This window comes from Doryrhamphus excisus, linkage group LG21 (assembly GCF_037039965.1).
Source record: "Doryrhamphus excisus strain RoL-2023G ecotype Guam linkage group LG21, RoL_Dexc_Guam_v1.1, whole genome shotgun sequence".
In the NCBI taxonomy this organism is placed as follows: domain Eukaryota; kingdom Metazoa; phylum Chordata; class Actinopteri; order Syngnathiformes; family Syngnathidae; genus Doryrhamphus; species Doryrhamphus excisus.
Window position 1 is genome coordinate 12,499,635 of NC_136377.1, and position 15,329 is coordinate 12,514,963.

The 15,329-nt window shown below is 40.3% G+C and overlaps 1 protein-coding gene across 5 annotated transcripts in view; it reads right to left on the reverse strand.

Moving 5' to 3' along the window:
* Positions 1 to 10,372, reverse strand: part of LOC131137771 (glutamate receptor 3) — a 102,564-nt gene extending 92,192 nt beyond the window's left edge. For 4 of the 5 annotated variants that reach the window (XR_009131973.2, XM_058086021.2, XM_058086027.2 and 1 more), the window contains exons 1-2: positions 10,000 to 10,372; positions 7,421 to 7,579 (exon numbers count right to left, since the gene is read on the reverse strand). Coding sequence is in view for 4 of the 5 variants with exons in the window: in XM_058086021.2 (XP_057942004.1) it covers positions 7,421 to 7,579; positions 10,000 to 10,081 (241 nt within the window). In the remaining variant the exon portion in view is untranslated. The remainder of the gene's footprint in view (positions 1 to 7,420; positions 7,580 to 9,999) is intronic. The other variant, XM_058086020.2, reaches the window with a different exon arrangement.
* Between the last annotated feature and the right edge of the window lie 4,957 nt (positions 10,373 to 15,329).

Consider the following 15,329-nt stretch of genomic DNA (forward strand, 5'->3'; position numbering starts at 1 on the left):
TTCACATTAAGAGGCGTCAGTCGCACGTGACTGCTGGTGTGAATTGCCAGACTGATTAAAATAGAAGCGATTTGAAAGCGCATGACGCCCACGCCACATGACGCATCTGACGTGATGTGAATTGGGGGTTTCTACGATAGGTTCTAGCATATCTCTGCGACCCCAGTGAGGACAAGCAGAATAGAAAATAGATGGATGGATCCTTGCTGCGTTCCCTAGAGAACGTCGCCTTGGGCAATGTGACCCATGTAAGCCATAGTTGGAACCGCCACTGAGTAAACGTAGTTTGAAGTCCATCTACAAATCATCAGTAATACAAAGATAGGGGTGAGTCTGTGTTAAGACCTGAAAGGATGACGGCGATGTTCTTTTATTGTAGCTGGGTAACTTCATTATGGTCAAATACAGTAAAGTCTCATTATATCGATATCGGTTATAACGAATTACTGCTTATTACGATACTATTTTCATTTCCCGGCAAATTTCTAGTCTTTTATGATATAATTAGTTCCGTTAGTACGATACCCGGTTATTATGATAATCCGGTTACTACGATGCCCTTTTCATCTCCCGCCAGCCAATTTGGTCTGCTTATATCGATACAAAAGCAGCTTAAATCAATCTTTGCTTAAGGATTTCAATACCAAAAAAGAACACGGCGAACGGCTGCTTCCAGTCAACTTTATTTTTCACACTTCCAACACCAGAGCACAGCACACACACCGATTCCCGCACTTCCTGTTTCACAGGTCATGCTCAACCCGCCCCACATAGCTGGCCAAACACATGCCTGCAACAGAAGAACCAACTGACATAGCGTACACACCTATTCCAACGAAGACACAAGCGTACAAATACATGTATTTAATTGTGTTGTATTCAGATATCTTTTTATCGTTCGTGGTTTTTGTGGAAACCACAAACGCAGTTGTCGAGTGCATTATTGCCCACTTTTAATGCAGTTCGGCGCAGGATCGGATATATCGACAGTCCGGTTATATGGATATTTTTTCCGACTCCCGACAATATCGATATAACGAGACTTTACTGTAGTATCAGAATGACATTTTGAAAAACAAACTGCTTATTTATCAGACTCTTTCCACCAAGATGTGTGACCTCATGTTTTATGTACACAATGTGCCCTACTTTTATGTAAAATCTTACATTGATATGATCCTACAGGCTCCCTGCAGCAACAGACAGATTCCTAAGTTCTCTCTGTTGGGATCAGTATTAGTGACAGGTTTCTATAGTCTATTATACATTGTCACTTCAGATTTGTCTTTGGTACAATGCTGGTTTCACAATGAAAATGCTGTGCCTATGACCATGGGGGAGAATTGATTTTCCACAGAATTGAATCCGCGCACAAACACACACAGCAAAGTGCTGGACTGCAGCTCTCCATGTATTGATCAAAATGCCAATAAGACGTTCGCCAGGAGGGATTTGTATAGAGTCATTACCGAGTGACCAGCCAGAGGACGGCAGCCATCTTCATTCCACTCCCCATCAAAGCACATCATCCATCCATTTTCTATACCGCATATCCTCATGCTGGAGTCTATCCCAGCTGTCTTTGAGGGAGTGGTGTGGTACACTCTGGACTGGTCGCCAGCCAATGGAAAACTGGTCTTCCCGGTCTCCTGTGTGGCCGACATGCTAACCACTCATTCACGGCCCAAACACATCATCACACCTGTAATTCGTCTTTTCAGTCACGTTTTGCAAAAACAGACGAAATGAGGAGATGGTTTCTTTATTATCAAAATCTGCCATAGCAAACGCTCAAGAATGACTAACCTATCACTCTCCATAGAATAGAAATGTGTCAAAATCATCAGCACTTTCACTCGCTGCAGAAGCACCCAGCGGCCTGGCGCGCTGTTATGCAACCCAGATGACTAAAGTAGGAAAAAAAACTTTTATATTTAATTTCATTTTTTTCAGCATTCATACAGTAATCCTACTGATTATGTTGCCAATATTTTAATCAATAGAATTGCTTGAAGGGTCGCTATGGCACAAAAAATAATAACAAAAACGTAAATAAAGCATTACTAAACACTAAAAACGCAGCAGAAGACAAGGAGTTGCCTTAACTTGCTTGGACTCGAGCGCATGAACGATTTGCTTGTTTTTGATATCGTGCTCAACAGAAATATCGATATTTTTAAAATATCGTTATATCACCCAGCCCTACGTCAATTTATAGTGGCACCTTGGTTGACGTTATTACAGTTGTCCCTCATTTATAGCTGTTAACCGGGTCCATACTTCACCGCTAATATCCATGATATAGCATTCAATGTTAATAAATGGAATATTTTCATAGTTTGAGCAGAGAATTACAGTTTTTGATATTATTAGAGCCCTGTAGACATGAAATAGTCACCATCGCACTCTCATTATTCTTTGTCTACAAAAGAACTGCAGGGACTCAAAACAGCTGCTAGCTAGCAAGCTAGAGAGCTAGCAAGCTAAAAGGTTAGCCTCAAATTTATTTCTTCTAAACTTAAGAAGCCAAAAACATAAATGTACAAAAAACCAAGGCAATGTTTCCCTGTAGTAAATAATGTCAATAATGTTATCCACCGAAAAATATGAAGAAAAACAGTTTTAGAGGGAATACCTTTAGTTTTAAACAGAACAATGCAAACTAATGAAAACAATGAGATGACTGGATGGCGCTTATTGTTGATGCACACTTTACATATACATCCTGGCGAGATTGAATTCAACAGTGTTTCTCACCATCTTCATCAAATTGCTGTCCCCGTTATTTAATACTCATACCATAGCAGGAAAAAGCCGAAAGAAACAAAAACTCTATTTGACATGGACAGTGAGTCAGAGTTTCGGTGCTTGATTTTGCAAAACTATACAGTACCGGGCAAGCAGACTAGTTTTTTGGGTGCAATGCTGTATAAAAATTGGGATAATGTAGAAAAAAACTACACAAAAATAAGTGCAAAATTTCTGACAAAAAGCAAATCACAAGAACACTGGGTTGTACAAAAACTAGGGGTGTCCCGATCCGGTATAGATTGGTTCAATATCAAAAAAACAGTATGATAATATACCTAATATGCCTGCATTTAAAATCTCCAATATTGGCACGCCAATACAAGTAGTCCATTCCAGACTCCACACCAGCACTTCTATCCAGCATAAGCTCTTTGATTCAGCATGCAGATCCCACTGTGTTATGTCTTGGTGTGGTGTGTGATGCAGGTAAAAAGCCTTTACACTTTGGGGAAAAAAGATGGAAGCTTGTAGGGGCAGCACAGCTTGCAAAAAAAAAAAAAAAAGCTGCAACAAAAGTGCAAACATCAGGAAAAGCGGAATAAGCTCAGAACAAAGCAACTTCCAACAAACATATGCAACAATCTGGCAACTAGCTGAAAATCCAAGCTGAACTAAATGGTAACTGATTACCAATCAGTATCAGGTGTGCCCAAAGGGATGTAAAGTAAACAAGGAAACAAAAAATACAAAATAAGAGCACCAAACAAAGTAAAATAAAATAAACAAGCCAACCTGTGACATGGATCGTGACAATATGATCACATGTGTTAATGATCACGTGTGTTTTTCATTGAAGTCCGAAAAAGACATTGCAGTTGCGTTTCCCATGGTAGCACAGAACCAGGGAAGTTTAATACCACCGACCTCATCGTGCATTTGAAGGAAGATTTTGGCAATATCACGGCTTCCTGAAACTGTCTGACACATTTGCAACGTGTGAGAATATGCCATGGGACGGCAAGTCATTGACATTACTAGAAAAGAGTGAGCCCCTGTCAGTAGTGAGTAATGGCGGTTTTAAATACTTCATATATAAATATTTTATGATATAATGTTTTTTTCAAGTGCATGCAGTACAATGAACTATCATTATATCCCATTACAGTATCACACAATAGCTACATTCAATTGTCATTTGGCAAAATTCATACATATAAGGGCACAATATTCATCTAAACCGTAGCAGCGACTGCCTGAGTGCCCTTGAGCTAATAAGTGACCTCCCTGCAGCTGCAGTGTGTTGAATAAACAGCTGACTGTGCAAGGCTGTCACTTGGACATGTTTGTGAGGCAAACTTGCATGGTCTTGCCCATGTATCAACAACAACAACAACGTGTCAATAAGTCTCCCGAAAAATAGTAAATCTGCTATGGACTTTTGTGTGACAGCAATTCACTGTGTGATGACTTATGCACAGTAAATACCATTGTGGTCAGAAGCTTACATATAGGACAAATCTGCTTCTTAGTTTTTTTTCATAAGTCCTGTTAAAGAGAAACTACCACCTGCAGTCAATCATAATCACTAACAGGCCCTGTTAAAAGGGGACCTATTATACTCATTTTTAGGCCCTTTGTATTGAGTTGTGGACTCCGAAAGAGCAGCTACCCACAATAACCAGCACGCAAAGCTTTATAGTTCTTCCAGAATCTGCACCTATTCCGCTGTATTTCTTTAGATTTTGTGGTTCCCGCGAAAACGGTCTGTTTTAATGTATTCCACCCACAGCCTGGTTGGTCACACTAGCTCAGGGGTGGGCAAACTACGGCCCGGGGGCCACATCCGGCCCGCTAAGTGTTTGAATACGGCCCGCCCGTTCTTTCCAAAGTATTATCAATTTCGTTATTTGATGTGGTCTGTTGTTTACAAAGTGCTCCTGAAAAAAGGCTGCACGGCACTCTAGTGGTTAATGCGCAGACCTCACAGCTAGGAGACCGGGGTTCAATTCCACCCTCGGCCATCTCTGTGTGGAGTTTGCATGTTCTCCCCGTGCATGCGTGGGTTTTCTCCGGGTACTCTGGTTTCCTCCCACAACATGCTAGGTTAATTGTCGACTCCAAATTGTCTATAGGTACGAATGTGAGTGTGAATGGTTGTTTGTCTGTATGTGCCCTGTGATTGGCTGGCCACCAGTCCAGGGTGTACCTCGCCTCTCGCCCAAAGACAGCTGGGATAGGCTCCAACACCTCTGCAAGGAAAAGTGGTAGAAAATGAATGAATAATAATTATAATAAATGTATTTATAAATTTGTAAATAAATGTATTTATAAATTTATAAATAAATGTATTGAATTTATTAAAATTTATATATATAGTCTGGCCCCCCCATCAATTTTTTTAAATCAATGCGACCCGCGAGTCAAAAACTTTGCCCACCCCTGCACTAGCTAGTTACAAAAGGAGTTCCGGTTTATGCCGCTAGCTAATGGTATAGGAGTTCATAATAAATGCAGATTTGTCTTTTTAAAATGTTGGCTTTTAACATACAGCAATATGTGTTGGATCCCGAATTCAATCCGGAAGTAGAGACTGGACAGTCCAAAGTTTCTCAAGAAAAGCGGCTACTTCAAGACATCTCTCAATTGTAAGTAGCATTAGCATTTTAGCGTGAGGTTTTCTACAGCATTAGTAACCAAATGTGGCCACTAATTGTGGTGGGAAACGGGTATTAGCAACCCCGCTCCCTGTATGCTTTTGTTCTATGACTTACACAAAATAAACACAGTTAGGACACTGATAAATTGTTACTTACTCCTTGCTCAATCCACACGACCAAGTAACATTGGAAAGTTTGTTGGCTAGTCCAGCTGGATACTGGCTAATGTTCACAAAACAGTCCAGTGTGAAATGCCTTTGACAGATTAAAATACATTTCTTTTGCTGGTCGGGAATCAGGAACTCCAACCACTCGTGGCTGATGGTGGCGTCATTAGGAATTGTAAACAAATGTGGCTTTGCTAGCAGGTAAACAAAGCAGAGATTGGGGGAGGATAGAGAGTTTATATCTAAGGAAGTCCGCCCCTCTGTGACATCACAAAGCGGCAGTTTTACGACGCCCTTTTAAAACCGAGCGTTTTGAGCCATCCCAAACTTCTTTCATGGCTCACTTCCAAATGCGTAAACCTCATTATCTGAAACTTTGGCGTCGTTTAACATGAGAATACAACATTCTAACTACATTTATAAGTCAGAAAAGCGACAAGAATATTGTTGATGTTTGCACATAAACTCAGACCTCCTCTCACTGCATACAGTGTAAAAAATAGAAAAAATAAAACACCAAACAACATTTGTGCTACTTGCAGTTGCCTGGTGACAAGCATTTTCTACAGTATATACCACGGCTGTCTGTGGAAATAGTGGGAAGTTTTTTCACCTTCTTCCCCACTCCATTTGAGGCACTTTGTTAGAATCCAAATAAGTAAATAGGAGAGTTAGCTTGGTAGCTTGCTATGACTGACGTCAATGCAGCGACAACCTGCGCAATGTGATGCAAACAAAGAATAATAGAGTATTGTGGTTTTATTTTATGTCCACAGCGTTCTAATAATGTTAAAACCACAATTTAGAAAGTCACAAACAAATTCTCTATGCTCTTAACTTCATTTAGGCTGTTATGTTTTTTTAAATAATTGTCTCTGTTTGTTGTATCTTTAATGGTCGCTGAGCTCTGAACTGAACTAATGAATGATCTTTTACCAACGAGACCCGGGGAACTCTCAACCTTCATAAAAGAATTGTTTTGTTTCCTTTTACTAAAAAAAAAAAAAAACCTACAACTTGAGTTAAATCATCGTTTTTTACTGGCTGTTTAATAGTTATATTTTGCCCCACATACACCTTTTCCAAATCATTTATAATATACAATTTTATTCAAAAACAGCCATCTGCGATGAATTATGAGTTAACTGTGGACAAAATTTGATTAATCATGATTAAATATTTTAATCGATCGACAGCCCTATTTCACCCCCAACTTTATAGGGAAGAAAATATTTCACAATTTTGACAAGCTCTAAAAGGTTTGGACATAATGTCCGCCCTGATGTTAACCAAAATACTGTATTAGAAACTTCTTTTAATATGGACTGTCTGAATGGAATTTTGACATTTTGCCAATAGGTGAGTGAGTCTTCGGCCATCAGGATTGTATACAGTATGACCACTCTCCAGCATAGTCGACTAAGTGAAGCACATTGCTTCAGTGGAATTATTTAATTACTTGAGAGAGAGAATTTTCCAAATGACCACCCATCATGCACCATCATCCAGCTGGTGATTTTGGACTACATGGCTACAAGATTGTCTGGACATCTGGCAAGTCTTGGTGGGAGTCCATGAAAGTTGCGCATAGTAAAGACTCCAATATGGAATTTATGGGCATTCATCCCAATGTAAAACGCAATTTGGGAATGCAATCACAGAAAACAAAGCTTTTCCAATCTGGAAACATACATGCAAGTACAAAGAGTCCACTGCATTAATAAATCTCACTGCACCACAATGTCTATCAATTATAAGAATTGCATCAAATTCCAAGCTTCACACATGAAAAATGACATTTCGACCTCCATCAGTAGGCCGATCATTCAATTCATGACTACTTACAGGCATGTGTGACAGAGAAGCTGTTGGAGGACTCCAGGTTGTCAACATTGTAGTTGAGATGGAAGGGTTTTTCCGTCACGTTCTGGTTGGTGTTGTATAGCTGCACTGCAAACCTGAAGGCGCTGTGCTCCTGGACTGTGGAGCGCATGAAGAGTCCACCTACAAGGAACAAGTAATATTACACTTGGTAGAATACAAGTCCAAATGCCTTACAATTGCATGTTGTTATGCATTGCAAAGTACACTTGCCTTAACATACATTGACACACATCCTGACCATGTGCTACACCTGAATTGTGCAATATTTTGCTATTATTACAGATATGTGAGCTACGAACAAGTAGTTTAAAACTACTTGAATCGAGACCCGTCGGTACTTTCCCTTTCCTGCATCACAGGCTCAACAAAAGAAACGATTCACTCACTCACAGGTGCTCAGCGAAGACTCAAGTTTGACTGACTCACAGGTTGATAAAAACTGGAATTTCATAAAAACACAGGTACTAGACAACTTGAGTTGCACTGACTCATGGGTGCTTGACTAAGACTCGAGTTTCACTGACTCAGGTTGATAAAACTGGAGTTTCATAAAAACACAGGTACTACATAGACAACTTGAGTTAAACTAACTCACGGGTGCTTGACTAAGACTCGAGTTTCACTGACTTACGGGTTGATAAAGACTGGAGTTTCATAAAAACACAGGTACTACTTACACAACTCGAGTTCCACTGACTCACGGGTGCTTGACTAAGACTCGAGTTTCACTGACTCAGGTTGATAAAACTGGAGTTTCATAAAAACACAGGTACTACATAGACAACTTGAGTTAAACTAACTCACGGGTGCTTGACTAAGACTCGAGTTTCACTGACTTACGAGTTGATAAAGATTGGAGTTTCATAAAAACACAGGTACTACATACACAACTCGAGTTCCACTGACTCACGGGTGCTTGACTAAGACTCGAGTTTCACTGACTCACGGGTTGATAAAGACTGGAGTTTCATAAAAACACAGGTACTACATAGACAACTCGAGTTCCACTGACTCACGGGTGCTTGACTAAGACTCGAGTTTCACTGACTCACTGGTTTGATGAAGACTTGAGTGTCACTGACTCTCTGGTGCTACACAGAGACTAGACTTTCACTGACTCATCAGTGCTCAACAAAGACTCACAAAGACTCAGTTCCAGACAAAGACTTGTGTTTAACGGCGCATGGGTTGACGGCAATTTGAGTTTCACTGACACACAAAGACAAAGAGGTACAAAGACTAGTGCTTGACGAAACCTCGAGTTCCACTGACTCAGTTGTGCTTGACAAAGATTCAAGTTTCACAGATTGACAAGTTGAAGACTCGAGTTTTACACTAGTTTTGCTGAATCACGAGCGCTCTACAAAGACTAGAGTCTCAAGTTTAAGCGACTCGCAGCTTATAGATAGAGACTCAGATTTTACTAACTCCTGAGTACTCGACTGAGACTCAAATTTAACTGACCTGTGGGTTGTCGAAGACTGTTTTTTTCTGACTCACGAGTTGACAAAGACCCGAGTTTTTGTGACTCACGGGTTGATAACTTGAGTTTCACTGACTCATGTGTGCTGGGCAAAGACTAGAGTTTCACTGATTAACTGGCGTTCGACTGAGGCTCAAATTTCACTAACTCAAGGGTTAAGGAAGTCTCTGCTTGAGATTTTGAACAGGAAGCAATGGTATAGACCAGGGGTGGGCAAACTACGGCCCGGGGGCCACATCCGGCCCGCCAAGTGTTTGAATACGGCCCGCCCAATCTTTCCAAAGTATTTCATTTAAACTCAACATACAACCTGGCATCATGGCCTGAGCCAACCTTTTGATGGTTTTATCAATTTCGTTTTTTGACATGGTCTGTTGTTTACAAAGTGCTCCTGAAAAAAGGGACACAAGCACATAATAATAATAATAATTATTATTATTATTAGTGGATTATTATAATTATTATTAGAACTATTATGATTATTATAATTATTATATTAATGCTAATTATTATTAATTATATATAATATTATTGTTATATTTGCATATTTTACATAATAATAATATAATAATTATTATTGTAATTTTATTGTAATTATTATAATATTTTATTATTTTTAAAATATTTAAATATAAATATAAAATAATAAATAATAATAGCAGATTGCATGACAATTTTACAGATACAATAATACCAGGTGGACTGTTACGTGTAAAATATATAGTCTGCCCCCCCCCGTAAATTTTGTCATATCAATGCGGCCCGCGAGTCAAAAAGTTTGCCCACCCCTGGTATAGACACTTGATGGTGTCATCCAATCTAATGTAATGTGTGCTCACAACCATCTGGTATTGCTATGGTCTGTTAAAAAGTCATAATACTCATTATAGCTGTATGACATAAGCTATCAGCATTTCCATGTCATTTCTAAGAGAAATGTGATTCGTTATGAAGCAAAATCTCACACTGAATGAACTTGTTGATGAATTATGCAAAGCTAATCAATGGAGTTTGACGCAGGGTCCTATTTCAGCTGTGTGCATCTCAGTCAACTTACCTATGTTGATTTGGTTTGGAAAGCCGGCCTTGGAGACTCCACACCAACACAACAAAACTGTCGACACTACGACCAGCCACATTTTTCTCCGAGAAGCGAAAAGAACTCCTGGTGAGGTAGAGCACAGCGCACCATGTACGCGGAATGGTCGGGAAAGAAATCCACAAGATGCGTGGGGTGGGTGGGTGGGGGGGGGGGGTTGTGCGCACACACGCAAACACACACACACCGAATATGAGTGTGCGTCCTGCAAGGCTTGTAAACGTAAAAGACGGCAAGACGGCGTTTTGTTGGCAATGATGGAGGTGCTGCTGGAGGAGGGAAGAGAGGAGTCGCGGAGCTCCTTTGCTGTGGATGAGAAGCGCGCAAATGGACCACTGAAAGAGAGCGAGAGCGAGTTCGGGGTGGCGGGGAGGAAAGGGGGGGGGGGTGTATCAAACTTGTTTTGCCAGCTTCACTGCAGTGTTTGTGTGTGTGTGTGTTGCTTTAACTAGTATGATTGCACACTGTACCCAATGACCACATATGCTTCAATGAGGGGAATGTCTCCCAGGAGTGTTTTTGGCCACTCATATAGCGCCCTCTTCCCAGTCAAACAGTACTACAGGAAATACAGAAAATATATTTTTACCTGTATTCAGTGATGATATAAATGAATATACAGTAAAGTCTCGTTATATCGATATCGGTTATAATGAATTACTGCTTATTACGATACTATTTTCATTTCCCGGCAAATTTCTAGTCTTTTATGATATAATTAGTTCCGTTAGTACGATACCCGGTTATTATGATAATCCGGTTACTACGATGCCCTTTTCATCTCCCGCCAGCCAATTTGGTCTGCTTATATCGATACAAAAGCAGCTTAAATCAATCTTTGCTTAAGGATTTCAATACCAAAAAAAGAACACGGCGAACGGCTGCTTCCAGTCAACTTTATTTTTCACACTTCCACCACCAGAGCGCAGCACACACACCGATTCCCGCACTTCCTGGTTCACAGGTCATGCTCAACCCGCCCCACATAGCTGGCCAAACACATGCCTGTATAGAATCTATACACACGAGAGAAACCACGAACGCAGTTGGTTCTTCTTCCTTAAGCAAAGATTGATTTAAGCTGCTTGACATTGTTCTATACTATAGAACAATGTCGAGTGCATTATTGCCCACTTTTAATGCAGTTCGGCACAGGATCGGATATATGGATAGTCCGGTTATATCGGTATTTTTTCCGACTCCTGAGAATATCGATATAACGAGACTTTACTGTATATTGTGTGTTTATATTGTGTGTACTTGGTGACTAATTAGTGCTTTTTTTTTAAAAAATAATGAAATCCTACCAACACTTATAGCATTTTATGTCTTTTATTATATTATATGCATCGTTGTGATGTGCTTTAAGTTTAAAGAAATGTGCTTACTGGTTAAAGATACACACTTTTGGGCTTTATTTAAGAGTGCTTTATTCATTTATTGCTTACTCACTGCACTGGGCTTTCCATTAGATTAGTGGAGTACTACAATATCCATTATACCCACAGTGTGATTTCATAGATCCGTGTGTGTGTATGTGTGTGTAGAAATCTTTGCAGTTTTCTCAGACTGTGAAACACGAGCACAGCAGAACAGGCTCAGTCTTTCGTTATCGACTGAAATGTCACTTCAGTGCTCGGCATACAACACAACAAAATTCCCCACCAGTATTTATGCATTATGGTTTCACTTGACTAAAACATGGCCTTGTTAATTAAATTGCTTTTCAACGTGTGCACCAGAGGGACATAGCTGTCTGCGGAGGACTAGTGCAGCAAATAAATCTCCACACACAACCTCTCTGTTGGCATTCAAGTGAGCTTAACTGTTCACCAACTTTGTATAGAGTTAATAAAATATGGGTGTCATGACGACTTGGCCATATGGTGGGTACATTTAACAGGATGAGGATGCTGCTGATGGCATTCCTCCAAGCAGCTCATGATGGAGATGATGATGGTGAAATATTGCAATATTAGCAACGTTTTCAATTAGTTGTTGGAGATTTATCCCCATTTTATAGAGCAACCAAATTCATTCTGGTGGACTACTTGTCAATAGTCATCCAACAATTCCTGTGAACTTAACCTTGTTTATATAATTATATATATATACTGTATGGCGCTGCTTGTTATAACCCACAGAATTACACAAGTTGTAAGCCCGAGGGAGTGGAGTGGCCTAAATACAGACACATCCAGTGTTACATGTAGCACGCTTAACAGAAAACACACACACAGTTAGCATCCCACTCATCAGTCACTTACAATAATGAAGTCAACAAAAGGACAGCTGATTACAGTAAAGTCTCGTTATATCGATATCGGTTATAACGAATTACTACTTATTACGATACTATTTTCATTTCCCGGCAAATTTCTAGTCTTTTATGATATAATTAGTTCTGTTAGTACGATACCCGGTTATTATGATAATCCGGTTACTATGATGCCCTTTTCATCTCCCGCCAGCCAATTTGGTCTGCTTATATCGATAATAATATAATCACTGTTTTTCATATGTACATGCTGGCGTTCGTTGGTTCTTCTGTTGCAGGCATGTGTTTGGCCAGCTATGTGGGGCGGGTTGAGCATGACCTGTGAACCAGGAAGTGCGGGAATCGGTGTGTGTGCTGCACTCTGGTGGTGGAAGTGTGAAAAATAAAGTTGACTGGAAGCAGCCGTTCGCCGTGTTCTTTTTTGGTATTGAAATCCTTAAGCAAAGATTGATTTAAGCTGCTCGACATTGTTCTATACTATAGAACAATGTCGAGTGCATTATTGCCCACTTTTTAATGCAGTTTGGCGCAGGATCGGATATATGGATAGTCCGGTTATATCGGTGTTTTTTCCGACTCCCGAGAATATCGATATAACGAGACTTTACTGTATATACTTACAATTAAAATTGATAGATTGAATTGATGACGGCTGCTGACATGGAAATACAGAAGAGCCTCCCTATTTAAGAGGATTACGTGACACGCCCATAAAATCAATTAATGGTAAAGTCTATTTTTGAGACACACCAAATTGCTTGGCCATGACATTTATACCCTTACAAAACTAACAGGTAGTCGTCAACCCAAACAACTACTGTACACACTAATATACACATGCAAAACAATACTAGTATGTATAACCCGCAACGCATGCTGGGTAACTGCCTTTGGCTTAATAAGCTTACATTTCAGAAATCATACTATTTGATCTCCTCATGGGACAATACCGTACAGTATGAATGACACTTGGATATTAACTTTTATTGCCAGCTATTTCAACAATAATGGTTGTGTGTTGATTGATTTTCACTGTATAGTAAACTATACTGCTATACAAGCTGTACACTGATTACTCTAATTGATGTCCACATTTCATTTCTGTGGTATTGTCGCTTGAGACAGGACAGGAAGCAGAATTGGAGGTAGCAGAGATGAGGATGCTGAGGTTCTCACTGGGAGTGACCAGGATGGATAGGATCAGGAAGGAGTACAACACAGGGACATTACATGTTGGAGGCCTTGGAGATAAAGTCAGAGAGGCCAGACTAAGATGGTTGAGACATGTCCAGAGGGGAGTGAATATATTGGTAGAAGGATTGGTAGAGGAAGACCAAAGAGGAGGTTTATGGATGTAGTGAAGGAGGACATGAGGGTAGTTGGTGTGAGAGAGACAGAAGACTGTTGGATGGAGGAGATTGATTTGTTGTGGCGACCCCTGAAGGGAAAAGCCCAAAGAGAAAGAAAAAGAAGGTATTTTCGCTTGAGAGGTTGAAATGTGAGAGGTGTGCTCGCTGTTGTGAGGCACTGTACATGTGATAGGGAATACCGTATACGTAATCAAACCAGACCTTGGAATATCCACTGTACACAGCAAAAGAGAGGTGACGATTTTGGTCATGACTGTGTTTATTATTGTGGTTGTGATGTAAACCTGCACATCATCATACTGCAGGTGTCCCTAACAATGCACATTGTCATTAAATACTGTAAATATTTTAGAAATAGATATAGGAAAAGCGGGTGGCACGGCGGTCGAGTGGTTAGCGACCTCACAGGTAGGAGACAAGGGTTCAATTCCACCCATGGCCATCTCTGTGTGGAGTTTGCATGTTCTCCCCGTGCATGTGTGGGTTTTCTTCGGGTACTCCGGTTTCCTCCCACATTCCAAAAACATGCTAGGTTAATTGGCGACTACAAATTGTCCATAGGTATGAATGTGAGTGTGAATGGTTGTTTGTCTATATGTGCCCTGTGATTGGCTGGTGACCAGTCCAGGGTGTACCCCGCCTTTCGCCCGAAGACAGCTGCAATAGGCTCCAGCACCCCCGCGACCCTCATGAGGAAAAGCAGTAGGAAATGAATGAATGGATAAATATAGGAAAAGCTTCCATTTTATATTTGTGCCTTTATAAAGTGTGAAATTGTCTGTGGAACGCGTGCCGTGGCCACTCTGCATTTCAAAATTTAAGATGACACTGGGAGCCAAAGCCTGTTGGGATGGACTGCCTGGCCGCTTTCATGCACGCACTGCCTCATTCTCCACGGGCAGATAACATAAATGAAGCCTGGCACCGGCTAATTAAAGATGAGAAATCCAGTCGTAAACAGTGTCTTAAAAAAACAACCAGAACATTGCACACATCTCATGCCATTATCCATTCTTAGAGTTTGAGAATTGGGCAGAGGGGGGGTCTAAAACATGGATAGAGTGGTCAGCAGATCACTATGGAGCTTACGTTGCTGTTATTTCACAATCTGCATGAAGGCAATAAAAAGAGCAGACAACCTGAGGGAATACTAATTAACGAGTATCAATAATGAAGTAGTATGTAAAAATTAATGGGCAGGGTAATGAATAGCACCACAGGAGAGTGTTTTACGTGAACGTGAACAGTTTTCTACTTTGCACCCCAGAAAGGTTACAGTGCATCCGGAAAGTATTCACAGCGCTTCACTTTTTCCACATTTTGTCATGTTACAGCCTCATTCCAAATTGTATTAATTTAATCTCTTACCTCAAAATTCTACACAAAATACTCCATTATGACAATGTGAAAAAGGTTTTTTTTATTTTATTTTTCTGTATCCTCCCCCAGATTTGTGCCTCAAGACAATCCTGTCTCGCAGGTCTAAAAGACAGTTCTTTTGACTTCATGCTTGGTGTTTGTGCTCTGACATGCACAGTCAACTGTGGGACCTTATATAGACAGTTATTATATTTCCAAATCATGTCCAATCAACTGAATTTACTGCAGGTGGACTCCAATTAAGCTGTAGAAAAATCTCA